This window comes from Triticum urartu, chromosome 7 (genome assembly GCF_003073215.2).
Source record: "Triticum urartu cultivar G1812 chromosome 7, Tu2.1, whole genome shotgun sequence".
In the NCBI taxonomy this organism is placed as follows: Eukaryota; Viridiplantae; Streptophyta; class Magnoliopsida; order Poales; family Poaceae; genus Triticum; species Triticum urartu.
In genome coordinates, this window is record NC_053028.1 from 700356424 (window position 1) to 700374887 (window position 18464).

Genomic DNA, 18464 nt, shown 5'->3' on the forward strand with positions numbered 1-18464 from the left:
GTCTGATGTTTGCGTCCTGGATTGCCGACAAGCTTGCGTCCCAATCTTTGAGATTATTTGGTAGTAGAAGGTGATTATGGTCCCGTACGATCGCCCGCATGTGATGGAGGGCGTAGTAGGCATCCTTATGACCGCCAAGCGGCTACTTGACGCAGGGGAACGTCATAGTGTGGGCGAACACGTGCTTGCCGTACCTATGAACCGGCCTGGTGAAGGTGCCTCCAGATCTAGCATAGCCGGGGAGAATATCATCAAAAACTTTCTTGATATTTGTGTAGTCTTTCTTCGATTGACGGTCCGAGTCGAAATACGTGGTCATGGAATATTTCGAGCTTAAGAGGATGAGTGTGCAATGTGTGTCACTGCACAAAACATGGAATGTTAGAAGAAAACAAAACGATCGAAATCTAAGAAATCATATGTTACGGGGCGGTGAGGGGATGACTTACTCGGGAAAGTAAGGCACGATGAAGTTATCCTTATCTGGGTTTGCCAGAATGACGCCTTCGAGGTAAGAACTCGCAACTTGCCGGTCCCCAGCGCTGCTCAAGATCTTGGCACACATGTAGAAGGGGTCGACTATCACGATGTCCGGGCTCTTGTCTCTAATGATCCGCATCTTCAAACTCAGCAAAAATAACGAACGAAGGTGTAGTGCAGCGGATGAAGGTTAAACATAGCGAAGATGTCATCAAACCACAGGACGATCGTACCCCCAATGGCGTTATCCACAAAGCCCTTGCCCTCTGGCACCTTGGCCACGAAAACCGGGTATGCCACATCATTCTCGGACAGACGCCGCTTCTCCAAAGAAAGAACACTGTCATGCATACTCCGCATAGCACTGGTTGCAGCATTGAGCAGATTAGTCGGTACCATCGGCCTATCCGTCACATGCACCCTCCTCGAGATATCCTTAGGTGAAGGTGGACCGTCCTGAGCACGGATCGTACTCGGTGCCGGCTGGCTGGCACCCTTGTTACTCTTTCTTTTCCGTCCCTTCTTCTTCTGCTGTAATGGGATTGAGTTCTGCTCACAGACTGCCTTCTTGAGTGTGTTGGGGCTGATAATATTTGGCACCTCGGCTATCTGAGGCTCGGTGAAGGCGGCAGCTGGAGGCGTCTCCTGAGAACTGAACGCCAGACGACGCCTGTTGCAATTTGGTTTCTCCGTGCTACAAGCATGATCGCGATCGTCTTTTTCAGGGTTGGTTTCTTGAGAAGGAGGCCCGAAGAATTCTTCACCGTACCCATGTTCGGCAAAGTACTTATCGACGTTGGTAAATGTACCGTCGTCGTTGCCGTCGTCGTCCGGATCCTGTGCCATATGCATGTTCGGATCCTGTGCCATAGGGATGTCTGGCATGTCCAGTAGCGTTGCGGCGGTCTTGCCATGGCTTGGCGGTGGCACGACTGGCGGTGTTGTCCGTGGGGTGGTGTCCCTCGCCCCCAAACGAATCTGGATCTTCGGCCAAAGCAGGGGCCAGCTTACGCAGGCGCTGAGGGTCATCACATCATCTTCGTCGGCCCCAGCGGGTCGAATCGGAGGTAACAACTAGTCGCAGCCTGGCAGCACCCGGACCAGTTCAACCCTATACATGGTGGGTGGCATCGGATTACCATGGAACACGGGGTTGCTCGGTTGAATGGTTCTGCCCTTGGCGACATCGATCAACTCGCCGCCCACGAAGTGCAGGAGAGTGCACGGAACGTCGGCGGCACCCTGCGAAAACATGTAGGGCGTCAGGGATGCCCAGTCAAAGGCAAGGAGATAAAGTCATCGGCCGAGAGGCTTAATTAGTTACCATGATGGCGTCGAGCTCGGCTAATGTCGAGGCACCACCAACGGTGGGCGTGCAACTGACAGAGGGGCCGCTTGCTGCCGAGGTGCCGACCGGCGTACACCCGGGTGCATTAAACTCCAATGCCCGTGCCGGCGTCGGAGACACCAATACCGCCTCCGCCGGAGACACCAATGGCGCCGCCTGCGCGTTGTGCGAGTTGCTGGCCATGAAGCTGGGAACCGGGGGCGGCCCCTGTTGGCCGCCCGCAATCCACGTTGTCAGCCCCTGAATCAAGGTAGGCACAATGGCGGTGAGTGTCGATCCTAGTTGTTATTGCACTTGCTCTTGGACAATCTCCGGAATCCACGCCACTTGTGCCTTGAGTTCTTGAACCTCGCACGACTGGCTTTCCGAGCTGGTCTTTCTTTCCTTTCGCCCACCAACGTTATAGTATGACGACCATTTTGTGGACAAGCCTTTGCCGGCCACACGACCAGCTGACGACGGCTTACTGAGCTTATCCTTGTTTTTCATTACGTTCAATGCCCTATTTAGAGTGTTGTCCCAAGGGGTGCTCTGAGACGACCTCGCGCTACTGCTTTCAGTCTCCTGCGAAAGGAATGTGAACCATTTAGAAATTTGGCTTCATTAATTAGAATGCAACCATATGGAGCTAATTATGCGGGGGTGTATTCCTTACCAGAACAAGCTCAAGCGCCCTGGTCTTCGGATCCGTGGTAAGCTCCTTTGTTACCGGGTCCTCCTTGTACCGGGCCTTGGCATAGTTCCTGGTCTGCTTGTCACGGTATTTCTTAAAGCGGGGCGGTAGGCCTTGCTCGGCACGCTCCGCGTCCTCCTTGTCCCATATAGGCTCCGCCACTCTGTAACCGTCGGGACCGAGTTTGTGTTCCCCTAAGTTCAACTCCCGCATTTCTTTCCCCCACTGACTTGATTCGGAGGTTGTGCTGCTCTCGCACTTGATCTTGAACTCCTTATAGTCATCTTCGCTGATCGAAGGATTTTTCGCCTTGATCTTCTCATAACTATCACCTTTGTCAATCATTCTCGTCACCGCGCTTCTCCAAGTAGACAGGGTCGTGCTCATCGTTGTGAGGGCGGCATTGTTCACTTTATTCCCTGAGAGGCGTGTGTTTGCAAAGTCAGCGGGGAACTTGTATCGTTCGTGCAGCTTTGTGAAGAGGAGGCTGCAGAAATTCCCTCGGTCCTTATGCCTTAGGTTCTCGGTGTTGATCGAGACGGTTCTACGGAGAATGCACCCGAGCTGAAGCGAGTACCCCTTGACTAATTCTTTGGGCGCCGTTGGATGCCCGTCGGAGTTCACTTGAGTAAATTCCTCCTTGACGGTGCGGAGCACGTTCGGGCGTCGGTCCTTCCGTTGCCTCTTCGGTTGGCTGCCATCTGTGTGTGCGCTGCCATCATTAGTGGTGGCATCCTCGGCGGCACCATCAGTGGTGTCATCCCTAACGCCACTAGGGGTTGTGTAGTCAGGATCGGTGTCTTCCGCGGCGTCCTCATAGCGGTGAGGTTCTTCCTCCATCTCCTGGGACAGCTCCTAGAATTGCTTGCCCGAACCGTCAGCCTCATCGTTGTGGGCCATGTTTCGCTCTAAATAGGAAAAAAGTTTGGTCAAAAAGTTGGTTATTGTCAAGGAACAAGATCATGGTCTCATCATTTAGGGTTTGTGGACACCGAGGTATCCTAAAAGCTAAGCTTTTATCATTTAGGGTTTGTCGACGCCGAGGCACCCTAAAAGCCTAAGCTTTCATCATTTAGGTTTTTATCGACACCAAGGCACCCTAAAAGCCAAGGTTTTATAATTTAGGGTTTGTCGACGCTGAGGCACCCTAAATGCTAAGTTAAGTTTTCATCATTTAGGGTTTATCGATGCCGAGGCACCCTAGCTAGGTTGACGCTGACGCAGTTGATCCTACTTAATTAAGTACTAAGATACCCCGGCCCATGCATTAGTCGCAAGTACCCCATATGTCCTATTTTTAGCAAAGTCATGCTAAAATTCATGGAAAATTTCAGCATGACCTTTGCTGAAAATAGGACATATGGAGTACCCGAATTTGCCGGAACGGAAGTTAATCGACATTCCGACAATCTCAAGGGCATCTTGGGGTACCTGCAAAATCATTATCCCCGCGTAATGAAGTCGCCAATGGGTCATTTTAGAAGATCACAAGTAGCATCATCACAAGTACAACATCATCACAAGTACAGCAGCAGCAGCAGTGAATACAGGCATAACAGCAGCAGCAGCAGTTAAGAAAAAGTTGCAGAAGCTTGTAAAACTATACTTTGAAGTTGAAGCTTTTAAGAAGAAGAAAATCCAGCCGGATACCTTTCCTCCTTAAATCACTACACTGTTGACTGTTCATTCACTACACTGTTGACTGTTCATTCACCAAATTTACCATACAAATAGGAGTACTGTACTAGAGTACTCTAACATCCAGATAACTCATGATGGCGCAAAAAGTTCAAATGGTGAGTAGCTTAGCTTGGCATGTCTCAGACTCATTTGTGCACTGGTAACTAATTTTTTATAGCAACCAACAACAACACTGATCAGGGAACTGCCTGCATATTTCTAAAAGAGAAGGAAAATTTTATTTGCTCGTAAACTTGCTGGAGGCTACAAAAATAGTGTAAGTTATCATTGTTCTACACACACTTAGTTCCAATTCATGACCATTTCAAGTTAAATGTTCTTCCTGTCTTCCAGGCCCATCTAAGCATGTCCGTCCACTCAATAACTTTGCGGCTACTTCTAATGGAGGAGAGGAGGAATAGCAGAGGTGGCTACTCACATCTGCTTCTGGTGGGTGTTGAGGTAGGACTTCTCGCAGTACTCGGAGGTGGAGTAGAGCTGCGGCCGCAGGTTCTTGAGCTCCTGCATCAAGACGACCACCAGTACTAATGTGTTAACAAATTTCGGCCAGTATAAGTGTATAACCAAGACAAAGCTCCTTCTCTCTCAAACTGAATGTTACTGCTAAGCTTTGATTTCAGGTCAAGACGGTGCAGATAAAACAACTTAACCTTTTTCCTTTTCATATATCACCAGTCATTGCACGTTTCACTGCTAACATGTTTAAACCAAAACATTTGCTCATCTGAAGCATTATCACAAACACCTATCATGCAAAATCCTTTCACAAGTAAACTTTAACATGCACCGGAAAAAATCGTGCATCAAGTATTCATTAGGAAATGGCCATCCTTATATTCTCACAATACCCAATCTAGCACAAGTACTCATCCAGTGCAAAAATCAGGGAAAAAAATGAATAGACAGAGGATGCAAGAGGAAGGAGGGAGGGGGGTGAGGGAAGAGGGAGGAGGAATAAGGGGGGACGAAGGAGTGGTGGCTACCTACCTATGGATTGGTCGCCGGCGTAGCTCTGGGAGGAGGCATTGCTGGGCGGGAGGCGCTGCTGGTGGGAGCGGCTGCTCGATGGAGGGAGGCGCTGCTGGGCTCCTGTGCCGGCCGCGGGGCAGCGAAGGCTTCAGACGGCTGGGTGCGCCGCGGCGTCGGGCTTGCAGTCGTGGCGGCAGGCCGTCGGGGGCGAGGACCGAGATGGCGAGGCGGGGCGCGGGGGTCGTCGGAGTAGAAGGAGGGGGCGTGAGCGTGTGGCGAGGGGGGGGAGTGGATCTGGCGAGGGAGGGATGAAGGGATCGGGCGAATTAGCTAGGGGGGAAGATTACTAATGGCGCACCCCCTAGCGGTGCGCCATTAGTATGTTTTTTTTATAGCAATGGCGCACCCCCGAGCGGTGCGCCATAAGTAATCTTTTTTTAGATAGTAATGGCGCACCAGCCAGCGGTGCGCCATAAGTAACTTTTTTTGTTGCACGTAATAATTTTTTAGAAAATGAATATGAATATGAAACAGTAATAAATTTTTATAAAAACATTAATAATTTTTTAAAAATATCATCAAATTTGTTATTTTAAAATATTTATGAATATAAAAAATATCATCAAATTTGTTATTTGAAAATATCATCAAATTTTTTATTTGAAAATATAATCAAATTTGTTTTTTTGGATTTTTAGTTGCATTCATTTGTGACGGTGGAGCGGGGGAGGGTGCGGGGGGTCGTCGGCGGCATCTCATACCTCTTGACGTGGGCACTAGTCTGAAATCCCAATTTCAGTCTTTGGAACATCTCATATGTTCTGCGACGTTTCAAAAACATCTTTGGTGCCACAATACTAAACTGTTAGTATTACGCACTGAACTATCACGTAGTCATCAAAACATGTATGTCAGATGTTTCCCAACATCTACAGACGACGCTCGAGATTCAACACACTGAGCGGTGCATTAAGGACATAGCCCTTCTGTGCAGTAATGAGGACAATCCTCGGTTTACGGACTCAGTCCGCATAATTGCTACTGTCAACTCTCAACTAAATTTTCTCTAGGAACATATCTAAAACAGCAGAACCAAAGCGTAAGCTACGACATTATTTGCAAAGACCTTTTGACTATGTTCATGATAATTAAGTTCATCTAATCAAATTATTCAATGAACTCCCACTTAGATAGACATCCCTCTAGTCATCTAAGTGATACATGATCTGAGTCAACTAGGCCGTGTCCGATCATCACGTGAGACGGACTAGTCATCATCGGTGAACATCTTCATGTTGATCGTATCCACTATACGACTCATGTTCGACCTTTCGGTCTTCCGTGTTCCGAGGCCATGTCTGTACATGCTAGGCTCGTCAAGTTAACCTAAGTGTATTGCGTGTGTAAATCTGGCTTACACCCGTTGTATGCGAACGTTAGAACCTATCACACCCGATCATCATGTGGTGCTTCGGAACAACGGACCTTAGCAACGGTGCACAGTTAGGGGGAACATCTTCTTGAAATTATTGTGAGGGATCATCTTATTTATGCTACCGTCGTTCTAAGCAAATAAGATGTAAACATGACAAACATCACATGCAAATCATAAAGTGACATGATACGGCCAATATCATCTTGCGCCTTTGATCTCCATCTTCTAGGCGCGGCATGAACACCATCGTCACCGGCATGACACCATGATCTCCATCATCATGTCTTCATGAAGTTGCCTCGCCAACTATTACTTCTACTACTATGGCTAACGGTTAGCAATAAATTAAAGTAATTACATGGCGTTTTCATTGACACGCAGGTCATAAATAAATTAAGACAACTCCTATGGCTCCTGCCGGTTGTCATACTCATCGACATGCAAGTCGTGATTCCTATTACAAGAACATGATCAATCTCATACATCACATATATCATTCATCACATCCTTTTGGCCATATCACATCACATAGCATACCCTGCAAAAACAAGTTAGACGTCCTCTAATTGTTGTTGCATGTTTTACGTGGCTGCTATGGGTTTCTAGCAAGAACGTTTCTTACCTACGCTAAACCACAACGGTGATATGCCAATTGCTATTTACCCTTCATAAGGACCCTTTTCATCGAATCCGATCCAACTAAAGTGGGAGAGACAGACACCCGCTAGCCACCTTATGCAACTAGTGCATGTCAGTCGGTGGAACTTGTCTCACGTAAGAGTACGTGTAAGGTCGGTCCGGGCCGCTTCATCCCACAATGCCGCTGAATCAAGATAAGACTAGTAACGGCAAGCAAATTGAACAAATCATCGCCCACAACTGCTTTGTGTTCTACTCGTGCATAGAAACTACACATAGACCTAGCTCATGATGCCACTGTTGGGGAACGTAGCAGAATTTTAAAATTTTCTATGCATCACCAAGATCAATCTATGGAGTCATCTAGAAACGAGGGAAAGGGGAGTGCATCTACATACCCTTGTAGATCGCGAGCGGAAGCGTTCAAGAGAACGGGGTTGATGGCGTCGTACTCGTCGTGATCCAAATCACCGATGACCAAGTGCCGAACGGACGGCACCTCCGCGTTCAACACACGTACGGTTGGGAAGACACCTCCTCCTTCTTGATCCAGCAAGGGGAAGGAGAGGTTGATGGAGATCCAGCAGCATGACGGCGTGGTGGTGGAAGCAGCAGTGATCTCGGCAGGGCTTCGCCAAGTTCCAAAGAAAGAGAGAGAGAGAGGTGTTACGAGGCAGAGGGAGGCGCCAAGGCTTGGGTGTGTCTGCCCTCCCTCCACCCCACTATATATAGGACCCCTAGGGGGGGGCGCCGGCCCTAGGAGATCCAATCTCCAAGGGGGGCGGCGGCCAAGGGGAGGGACTTGCCCCCCAAGTCAGGTGGGGCGCCACCCACCCCTAGGGTTTCCAACCCTAGGCGCAGGGGGAGGCCCATGGGGGGCGCACCAACCCACCAGGGGCTGGTTTCCCTCCCACTTCAGCCCATGGGGCCCTCCGGGATAGGTGGCCCCACCCGGTGGTCCCGGTACAATACCGATTACCCCCGAAACTTTCTCGATGGCCGAAACTGGACTTCCTATATATAAATCTTCACCTCCGGACCATTCCGGAACTCCTCGTGATGCCGGGATCTCATCCGGGACTCCGAACAACTTTCGGGTTACCGCATACAAATATCTCTACAACCCTAGCGTCACCGAACCTTAAGTGTGTAGACCCTACGGGTTCGGGAGACACGCAGACATGACCGAGACGACTCTCTGGTCAATAACCAACATCGGGATCTGGATACCCATGTTGGCTCCCACATGTTCCACGATGATCTCATCGGATGAACCATGATGTCGAGGATTTAATCAATCCCGTATACAATTCCCTTTGTCTATCGGTACGATACTTGCCCGAGATTCGATCGTCGGTATCCCGATACCTCGTTCAATTTCGTTACCGGCAAATCTCTTTACTCGTTCCGTAACACATCATCCCGTGATCAACTCCTTGGTCACATTGTGCACATTATGATGATGTCCTACCGAGTGGCCCCAGAGATACTTCTCCGTTACACGGATTGACAAATCCCAGTCTCGATTCGTGCCAACCCAACAGACACTTTCGGAGATACCCGCAGCGCACCTTTATAGCCACCCAGTTACGTTCTGACGTTTGGTACACCCAAAGCATTCCTACAGTATCCGAGAGTTGCACAATCTCATGGTCTAAGGAAATGATACTTGACATTAGAAAAGCTTTAGCATAAGAACTACACGATCTTGTGCTAGGCTTAGGATTGGGTCTTGTCCATCACATCATTCTCCTAATGATGTGATCCCGTCATCAACGACATCCAATGTCCATGGTCAGGAAACCGTAACCATCTATTGATCAACGAGCTAGTCAACTAGAGGCTTACTAGGGACATGGTGTTGTCTATGTATCCACACATGTATCTGAGTTTCCTATCAATACAATTCTAGCATGGATAATAAACGATTATTATGAACAATGAAATATAATAATAACTAATTTATTATTGCCTCTAGTGCATATTTCCAATAGCAGATGCACCATAACATCCAAGAATGCGGGCGGGGAGTACATCTCAAGCTCGCATAGTATCACCACAATCTCTTCCTGTAGCCTTCTGAATTGCCTCACGCCCACCGACTTCCGAGAGATGACGTTGAAAAAGTTGCATAGGCCAAATAGCGTTTCACAGACATGCGCGTCCATGATCCCACGGATTGCAACTGGAAGTATCTGCGTCATCAGCACGTGACAGTCGTGAGACTTCATCCCGCTGAACTTCTGCTTCGCTGAGTCTAGGTATCTGCTTATATTCCCCGCGTAACCGTAAGAAAGTTTTACTCCTATGAGGCAGGTGAAAAACTGATCGATCTCCTCCTGACTTAGAGTGAAGCACGCGGTAGGGAAGTCATTTCCGGTCTTCTTGGCCTTTTTGCCTTTGCGACGACTTTCCGTGTCCTACTTCGCCTCATCATCATCATCATTAGCGTGAAGCTCCTCCCTGATGCCCATTGATTTCTAGTCTTCCCTTGCTTTCGGCCCATCTTTGGTCCTCTCTGGCATGTTGACCAGAGTACCAAGCAGACTCTCGCACACGTTCTTCGTGATATGCATGACATCAAGGCTGTGAGGCACACAGTGGATCTTCCAGTACGGCAAGATCCAGAAAATAGACCTCGTTTTCCATACCTTCAGCAGCGGCTCTGGCGCCTTTCGCTTCTTTCCCGGCTCTGGCACCTTTTGCTTCTTTCCCGGCAGTGGGCAATCTTTCCAATTTTTCAACAGCTCGTCTATTTCCTCGCTACTCCTCGTACGCGGGCGTTTTCGGGGTTCGCTTTCACCATCGAACAGATCCTTGCGTTTTCTCCATGGGTCATCGTCACGAAGCCACCTTCGATGTCCCATGAACACGGTTTTCAAAGACCCGGGATCTCTATCTAGCTGGCGATATGTTGTGTCATCCATGCACCTGACGCATCCAGAAAATCCGTGGACCACCTGCCCCGTGACATATCCATAACCGAGATAGTCGTGCACCGTCGTGAGCAGTGCGACTCTCATAGGGAAATATTCTTTTCTGCGGCGTCCCACGTATTGGCTGGTGTTTTCCACAGCGTGTCTAGCTCCTCTTTCAGCAGCCCCAGATACAGATTGATGTCATTCCCTGGTTGTTTCAGCCCTTCAATTAGCATACTCATGTGAATGTACTTTCTCTTCATGCACAACCAGGGGGGAAGGTTGTACATCCACACAAACACAGGCCAGATACTATGTGTGCTTCTCTGGCTGCCAAACGGATTGACTCCATCGGTGCTCGCGTCCAGCACGATGTTCCATGGATCGTCCCCAAATTCTGGGTGTTCAAAGTTCAACGCTTGCCACTGGCTCGCATCCTTAGGGTGACTCAGCATCTTTTTTTTTTATTTATCTCCGGATCATTTCCGCCATCTTCTAGCTTCTTCTCCTCCCTATCTGCGTGCCAATGCAAGAGCTTTGCTAGCTTAGGGTCCGCGAAATATAGCTGCAGACGAGGAGTGATCGGAAAGTACCACACCTCTTTTCGAGGAGTTTTCTTCCTCTTCTTGTATCGAGTGACGCCGCACACCGGACATATGGTAGACTCCGCGTGCTCGTCCCGATAAATGATGCAATTGTTCATGCACACATGGAATTTCACATGCGGTAAATCCAGAGGACACACAATTTTCTTCGCCTCCTCGAAACTGGTCGAGCACTTGTTCCCCTTGGGAAGACGTTCGTGCCAGAATGATATGTTCTCGTCGAAGCATGCTCGGTCATTTTGTGTTTTACCTTCATCTCCAGAGCCATGAGCGTTACTTTCAGGCGGGTATCCTCGGGCTTGCATCCTTCATACAATGGAGAAGCCGTGTCTATCTCCAGTTGATCCAGCTTGGCTTTTTCTCGGGTGGCAACTCTTGCGTTATCCGTTTTCTTGAGAAGCAACTCTTGAATATGAGGGTCCTGCACCCAGCCCATCGATGGTCCATCGTCGTCTGCTCCGGCATCTTCATCTTCCTCATCATCATGTCCGGCATCTTCTACATGATGACTGTGTACAGCATCACCGTCGTGATCATGTCCTAGAGATTCTTCGTCTTCTCGCCCACCCTCGCCGCGGTGGTTGTCTTGCTGCCCATCCTCATTTCTTGCCCGGCCCCCATCGACGACTTCATAGTCATCTTCATCACCTTGCCACCGATAGCCATCCATGAAACCATGCAAGAGCAGGTGGTCCCGCACCTGCCCAGTATCCGGGTCCGCAATAAGGCTCTTCAGCTTGCATCTTCGACACGGACATGTTGTCTCCGTCTCATTCTTTTGAAGCATCTCAGCCTTCGCGGAGCTCAAAAACCTATTCACGATACCTTCGGTCATCATGCGGACCATGGTCGCCTGCGGGGTAGAGCAAAACGATATTTTAGAACCAAGAAAAAATTTGGCATGACTTTTCCTAAAAATAGGACCAAAAAGAATGCATAGTGCCAAAATTCTCGCCGAAACAAAAATGAATCAACATTTCGGCAAAATATTGGCAACTATCGCATTTCAAATACCGGTACTTGCAAACACAAACATATATGCACCACCACAAACATATGCAACACCACAAACATACATAGATCTAGCTATGCCATAAAAAGTGCATGTGCACGTTGTTGGAGGGAGAAAAAAGTAGATCTATAACATAAAGAAAACTTTCCCCTTGCTTACCTATCAAAAAAGGTAATTTAACCACTTAATTTGGATAAATCTATGTTGCAAATGAGGTGAGGAGGAGGCAGCCGAGACAGGGCTTGGAGGAGGAGGTGGAGAAAATGAAGTGGGGAAAGTGAGTGTGTAGGTGGCTGTCCAAAATATCTAGCTGGTCCCAGGTTACTAATGGCGCACCACCTACGAATGCGCCATTAGTAACCCTGGTTACTATTGGCGCACAAGCTGGCGGTGCGTCATTAGTAGTTTTGTAAAAAAATGATAGTAGTGGCGCACGTGGTGAGTGGTGCGCCATTAGTATTTTTGAAAAAAAATATGTTAGTAGTGGCGCACCATTGGTATGGTGCGCCATTAGTGTCACACTAATGCACATGGTGCGCCACTGCTATATAGTAGTGTCGCACCACATGTCTGGTGCGTTATTAGTGTTCATATTATCTATAACCCTTTTCCTAATAGTGATGTTCAGCCCCGACCAGTGAACCATGCATTTTTACTTGTTTAGCATAAAGTAACACGAGTATCATTTGACCTACATGCTTGCAACTGGTTAACTTATCGTGAAGACCCGTCAATCTCAAGCTGTGTGATAAAGTTGCCGCCGATGGATTGACTACGGGTTTGGATGACACCGTGTTGGTAGTGACTTCTTGTGAAATACCACTTACTGATACACCGGTTACCACTAGCGAGCACCACCATTGGTGACCTAACACCACACACGCACATATGCGCTGTACACACGTGCTCATCGGTCGTGCTCCGTGATAGCACTTAATTGGTGTGCACTTTAATGTTTTTCGAGCTTGCACACCGGACCCTAGTTCCCTCGTCGACTAGCTGCTGGTTGTGTCTCTTCTCCCTTTCGCGAGCACCTCCCCCACATCCCCAAGTCGAGCAATACAACAAGCCTCCCTGATTCGAGTGCCTATCCTCCCCTCCTCCCTCCCCTGGTCGTTCGCAAAACTAGCCTTCCATCGCCCATATACCTAGCTCATAATGGTATCATGCTTTTATGAGAATGTGTCTTAAGAGATTTTTGCAAGACAAACAAGGCCAGAGTATAAGAAAGTGTTCGAGATACTATTTCTGATATTTGGCAAACTCGGTAAACGAATATTTGGCAAACTTGGGTAAAGTTTGCTGGTATTTCCTCTAACGGGCTATGTGGAAAGGGTTTTCCAATATTTAGCAAACTTGGGTGAACAATATCTATCCAAAAAGGAAGCGTCGAGTAATGTCAACGCTGATGTTAATTTTTTAAAGCTAAAAGTTAACGGCCTGCATCTACGGAATCATTTTTTGCTGCCCATCTTGTTCAATACACTATGGATATGCTAGCTATCCATGCAATAGAGCTAAGGTGGACAGTCAAGTTCGAGGTGTGCTCTGCGTCGTGTGGACGAGGAGTTATCTATACTTTGACATGTTGATGACATTGTACTCTTTCTGGGGATTTGAGTAAGCAGCTAATTTAAAGATTCTTTCAAGTGTGGAGTAACTTTTGGGTCTTAAGACTATTTTTTACAATTTATTGCCTCGGGGAGGTTAAATAGCACAAGGAGTATGCCCAACTGTTTGGTTGTGGTGTTTGCTCCTTTGCTTTCAAATACCTTGGCATTGTAATTCACTTTCATAGACTATGTACTATCCCTCCATCTCATAATGTAGGATATTTTTTGACACCACACTAGTGTTAAAAAACATCCTACATCATGGAACGGAGGGAATAGCTAATACACACTAGAAATACATAGAAGTTCTTTAAAGTTTTAAAAAATGTCTTAAAGAGATAGATGCTCAAAGAAAAAATTGGATGGAAGATAGCTTAGTATTTGTCAACACTTTGTTGACCAATGTCCCTATTTTCACAATGCCTTCTTAATGCCCCTAAAGTGAACATTCAGACGTGTATAGATCCAGATTTTTCTGACAACGTCATTGTTAGGATTAATTAAGGGATTAATCCCTGCTTTATCTAACCGCAGGCAGTTGCTTTGGCAACCGTCGCGTCGGTTCACCGGACAGGCATCTCTCTACACAGACACCTCTCTAATGGCATCCCCTCAAACTGTATATATATGTAATCACATCATCAATAAAGAATACGACTGTTCATTTACATCTCCGTGTCTATTCTCTTGTTCTCTAATCAAAACAGTCATTACCCGCCAAGGTCATATAGATATAGTCTGATGAATTGCGAAATATAGTGTCAATCCAAGAACCAGGAAGGTACCTTGAAAACAAATGTCCAATAAACTACAAGAGCGCTGACATGAATCCAACGCATACACGGCAGGACCTTGAAGCAAATGGTTGTAGCTACACTCTAACATACCTAGCACTGGAAAGGGGTGCGGACCATGGATACTGAAAGGGTTTGATCGATCTGGCAACCGGTTACAGCCGGAGAGACAAGTCCAGCTCGTGGCCGCGCTCCAATGAGCTCCTGCCGCGCTTGTACGCCACGGAGCCTGCTGCAGGCTCCCCGGAGATCCGAGAAATGGCAGCAGCCCTCCACGCGTCCCGGCGGAGCTTGGCGACGGCACGCTCTTGCTTATGCGCGTTCTGGTGACCCCCGAGCGCCTGCGCGTTGCCGAACTTGCGGTCACAGTAGACGCACAGGAAGAAGCCCTGGCGGGGCGCGGCTGGCGCCACGCACATGGCAAAGGCCATGGTGAGCTCGAGGCTGAGATCCTCCTGCGCGCTGCTGGCTGCTTGCTCCATTGTTGTCGTATCGTATGTGGCTGTGTGTGAGGCGAGCTAGCTAAGTTCATCCAAATCTGGAGAGCACAACTCGCCAAGCTTAAATGATGAAGCGAGGTGTGGTGATGATTGGGAGGACGACGTACGGCCGCCCGAATATTATGTCATACTACAAATTGTGTGTGCTCAGTCAGCTGATTGGCGACCAACGTAACCCTGCATGGCCTAATGCGCATTGGCGCCGAGATGGTCGCTTTTCGGCCATATGCTCCCATTCATATCCTGAGTGGCAAACTTGACTGCAGGAGTAACGACAATCTAAGAGGGTGCTTGGATACGTTATAGTCTCATGACTAAAAGTAATGAGACTAAAACTTGCTAGCCTCACACATGGTTGGATCTGAATACTAAAGAGACTCCAATCAAGTTAATGAGTATTTATTATTCTCCAAACCCTCCAATCCAGAATTTGCCTGTGTTAAAGGAGATGAGTTAAATGAGAAGAGAGAGTACTAATTCACATTTTAGTAGGGTATCCCTGACTAAAAAAATTTAGTCTCAAGACTAGTTTTAGCCTCTCTTTAGTCAGATGTGCTTGGAACTTTAGTCTCTTAAAGAGACTATTTTTAGTCAGACAAAAATAAGTCCCTTGGATCCAATCACCGTTTAAATTATTTCCTGAGGTTTGGTCAGATCCACGCGTTGGCGTTCGTGAATGCATGCGTGCCCACGTTAATTAATTAACGTGCAGGAGAATAGGACGCCCACATGTGCGCCAGAGCCTGTCCATCGTTGGTGTGCTCCAGATGTGGGATGGGTTAAAAGTTAACTCTGATGGTGCCATCTCAAAACATGGAGATAAAAGGAGGTGGGGGCTGGTAGTACGGGATGCTAATGGAGCATTTCTAGCCGGAGCTTGCCATCATTTTCCACGCATGGTAAATCCGGAAGCGGTTGAGATTATGGCCTGCAAGCGTGCTCTTCAAGTTGCTGCTGAGGTTAATGTCCACAAGGTTCACGTCGAGCTCGACAGTCAGGCAGTTGTGCAGATGACAATCAATCGACAAAGAACTTTTCAGCTGCAGGGCCATGGGTGGAGGAGATAAAAGAGATGCTTCATTCCTTTGATGGTTTCAAAGTGTCTTGGGCCGGGTTAGGCGTTCTGCTAATGTTGCCGCGCATAAACTAGCTAAGGTAGGGGTAAGAGAAGAACTTTGTAAGGTATGGTTAGGTGTTCCTCCAGATTGCATTCTGGATGTTATTTCGGATGAGTTCCAAACTTCGTTGATTAAATAAAGCGGCAATATTAACACTAAAAAAATTAGCTTCTGGGGTGACTACAGTTCATTGTCCATTTCGCACAAGGATAACTTATGTATCAAAAGTATGTGTATGCCACTCACCCCACTCAAATGACAAGCATGCGTGGTGCTACGCTCTAAGGGAATTACCTTGTGTGTGTGCCCGTGCTTTCCTACTTGTCACCTCCCTTATTTTTCTTCTGCATGTCCTTATTAGAAAGAAGATCACTTTCCATTTCCTTCTCCATCTTTTTGGCTAGCTTGTAGTGGTCCCTCTGTTATTTGAAACTTCTTTTTACTCCATCCGGTAATGTTTACCCTGCATTTATGATTTGTCTATGTTCAAACTTTGGAAAGTTTAATCAACTTTAGAGGAAAAATATATCAATATTCACAATTCGAAATCAGTATCACTGGATGCGTCATGAATTTATTCATCACATTGTATAACTTTAGTTTTGTAGTTGTTGATATGTTTTCATGTCAATGTGGTCAAAATTTCTATAGTTTGACTTCAGACAAATCTTATATCGGAGTAAAAAGGACCAGAGGGAGTAGAATACACTTCTATTTAGGATTTTTATGAGAATACTCTATTACTTGGACCTAGCCCCTAACTAATCTCCCATGATTCTTGGGCCTGCTTACATGACCTATCCAAGCACTCATGGACATGGTGTGTCGGGTCTGCTTACAGGACCAATCAAACTCCTCGTGGACATGATTTTTAGTCACCATGCATATCGGAGCTCCTATTACCCGACCTGGGGAAAGTCAATTTCTATTAGGTGTTTATATCGCAAAATAAAATTCGATTGATAAAAGGTCCACACCCCTCTAGCAGGTAGGTTGCATACTGAGCCAGCCCAGATAGAACATATTATTGAGTTTTTTACTAGCCGATTTTGTGAACATTTTAGAATATTTTGCTCTCTTTGCTTGCCTTCCTTCTGTTTTTTTCTTTTTCATTTTTGTTTACCCTTTTTTCCATTTTTTCAATCTGGTCAATTTTTTCAAATCCGTAAACTTTTTGTAAAATTCTTGATTTTTATTAAACTGATGACTTTACCAAATTTAGAAAAAATAATTCAAATCTGCAAACTTTTTTAAAACTCCTGAATTTGTTTGCAAATCTGTGTACTTGTTTACAAATTTCAGGAACTTTTGTTCAAATAAATAAGCACTTTTAAAACTCATGAACCTCTCAAGTACGCGAATATTGTTTCAAATTCACTAGCTTTTTCTAATGCATGTTTTTTTCAAATTCCTGATTTTTTTTCAATAGTTTGAAAAGTCAACAGTCAATGGGTCAAAAGATCGGAGTGGTCGCTCATGCTTGATGGGCCGGCCCATAGATTAGGCAGGTGAGCGCTGGCAAGCCAACTGGCTCCTAGGGCGCTGTATAGGACCTTTGATGGGAAAAAGCGATCATTCCTGCCCGGACTTAGTTTTGAGCCGGCCCATTGCAGTGAGGCGAGCCCATGTTTCTTATTCCTGGTTTTATTTGTTTGTTAAGCAGATGTTTGGGTTTTTCGAAAGTTCTAATTTTTCAAACATAAAAAATTAAAATACTCCTGAATTTGAATAAATATTGGTATTTCAAAAAGTGTTAACGGATTTGAAAAATTGTTAACGAATTTGAAAAACATTCATTTTCAGAAAATATTCGACCTTAATTTTTTTTTAAATTTCAGGTGGCTTCCATGAATTTATATTGTGCCCATATTAGCAGAAAAATCATGCTTTTCAAAAACAATCATGTGTTTTAAGAAATGTTCTTGAATTTGAAGAATGCTCCTATATTACAAACAATATTCATGAATTACAAAATAGTTCCTGTATTTCAAAAAAGTTAGTAAATTTAGAAAATGTTCCAAAATTTCAATAAATGTTCATGAATTGGAAATTGTTCTTTTATTTGAAATAGTGTTCATGAATTTAATAGTTCTTTTATTTCAAAAGGTGTTCATCAATTTAAAAATTGTTCCAGATTTTTTTAAAGTACATGAACTTCTAAATTGTTCCCGCATTTTAAAAAATGATTTACATTTTAAAAAATGTTCAAGGAATACAAAATAGTTCGTGCATTTCAAAAAAAATGTCCATGAATTTGAAAATTGTTCCTGTATTTTAAAAAGTGTTCCCCAAGTTAAAAAATATTCCCGAATTTCAGAAAAAATGTTCATGAATTTGAAATTTGTTCGTATTTTTTTTAAGTTCACACATTTGAAAAATGTTCTCAAATTTATAAAATTATACCTTTTTAAGTTTTGAAGTAATTAATAAAATAGAAGAAAAATAAGGAAAGAAAAACAAAGCAAGAAAAAAAATAGAAAAAACAGAAAAAAAAAATCCATATACCGCACGAGACGACCTCGGCGTATGCGGTTCTAAAAAAGGTGAAAATCAGGGGAAAGGGAAAACTTTAAAGGATCGTGGAATATAATTTGCGTGTACTTCTGCACCATACACATTCCTTACATTTTTCATCAAAAAATATATATAGTCCAACCTC

At 45.8% G+C, this 18464-nt stretch overlaps 1 protein-coding gene across 1 annotated transcript; it reads right to left on the bottom strand.

Annotated features, from left to right (window-relative positions):
* Nucleotides 1–14189: 14189 nt before the first annotated feature.
* Nucleotides 14190–14863, bottom strand: LOC125525620 (zinc finger protein 2-like). Its single transcript, XM_048690631.1, has one exon. The coding sequence runs from the start codon at nucleotides 14667–14669 to the stop codon at nucleotides 14343–14345; it is 327 nt and encodes a 108-aa protein (XP_048546588.1). The 5' UTR covers nucleotides 14670–14863; the 3' UTR covers nucleotides 14190–14342.
* Nucleotides 14864–18464: the final 3601 nt, after the last annotated feature.

Coding starts and splice junctions, on each gene's coding strand:
- LOC125525620 (XM_048690631.1), bottom strand. CDS start 14,669: ATGGAGCAAGCAGCCAGCAGCGCGCAGGAGGATCTCAGCCTCGAGCTC.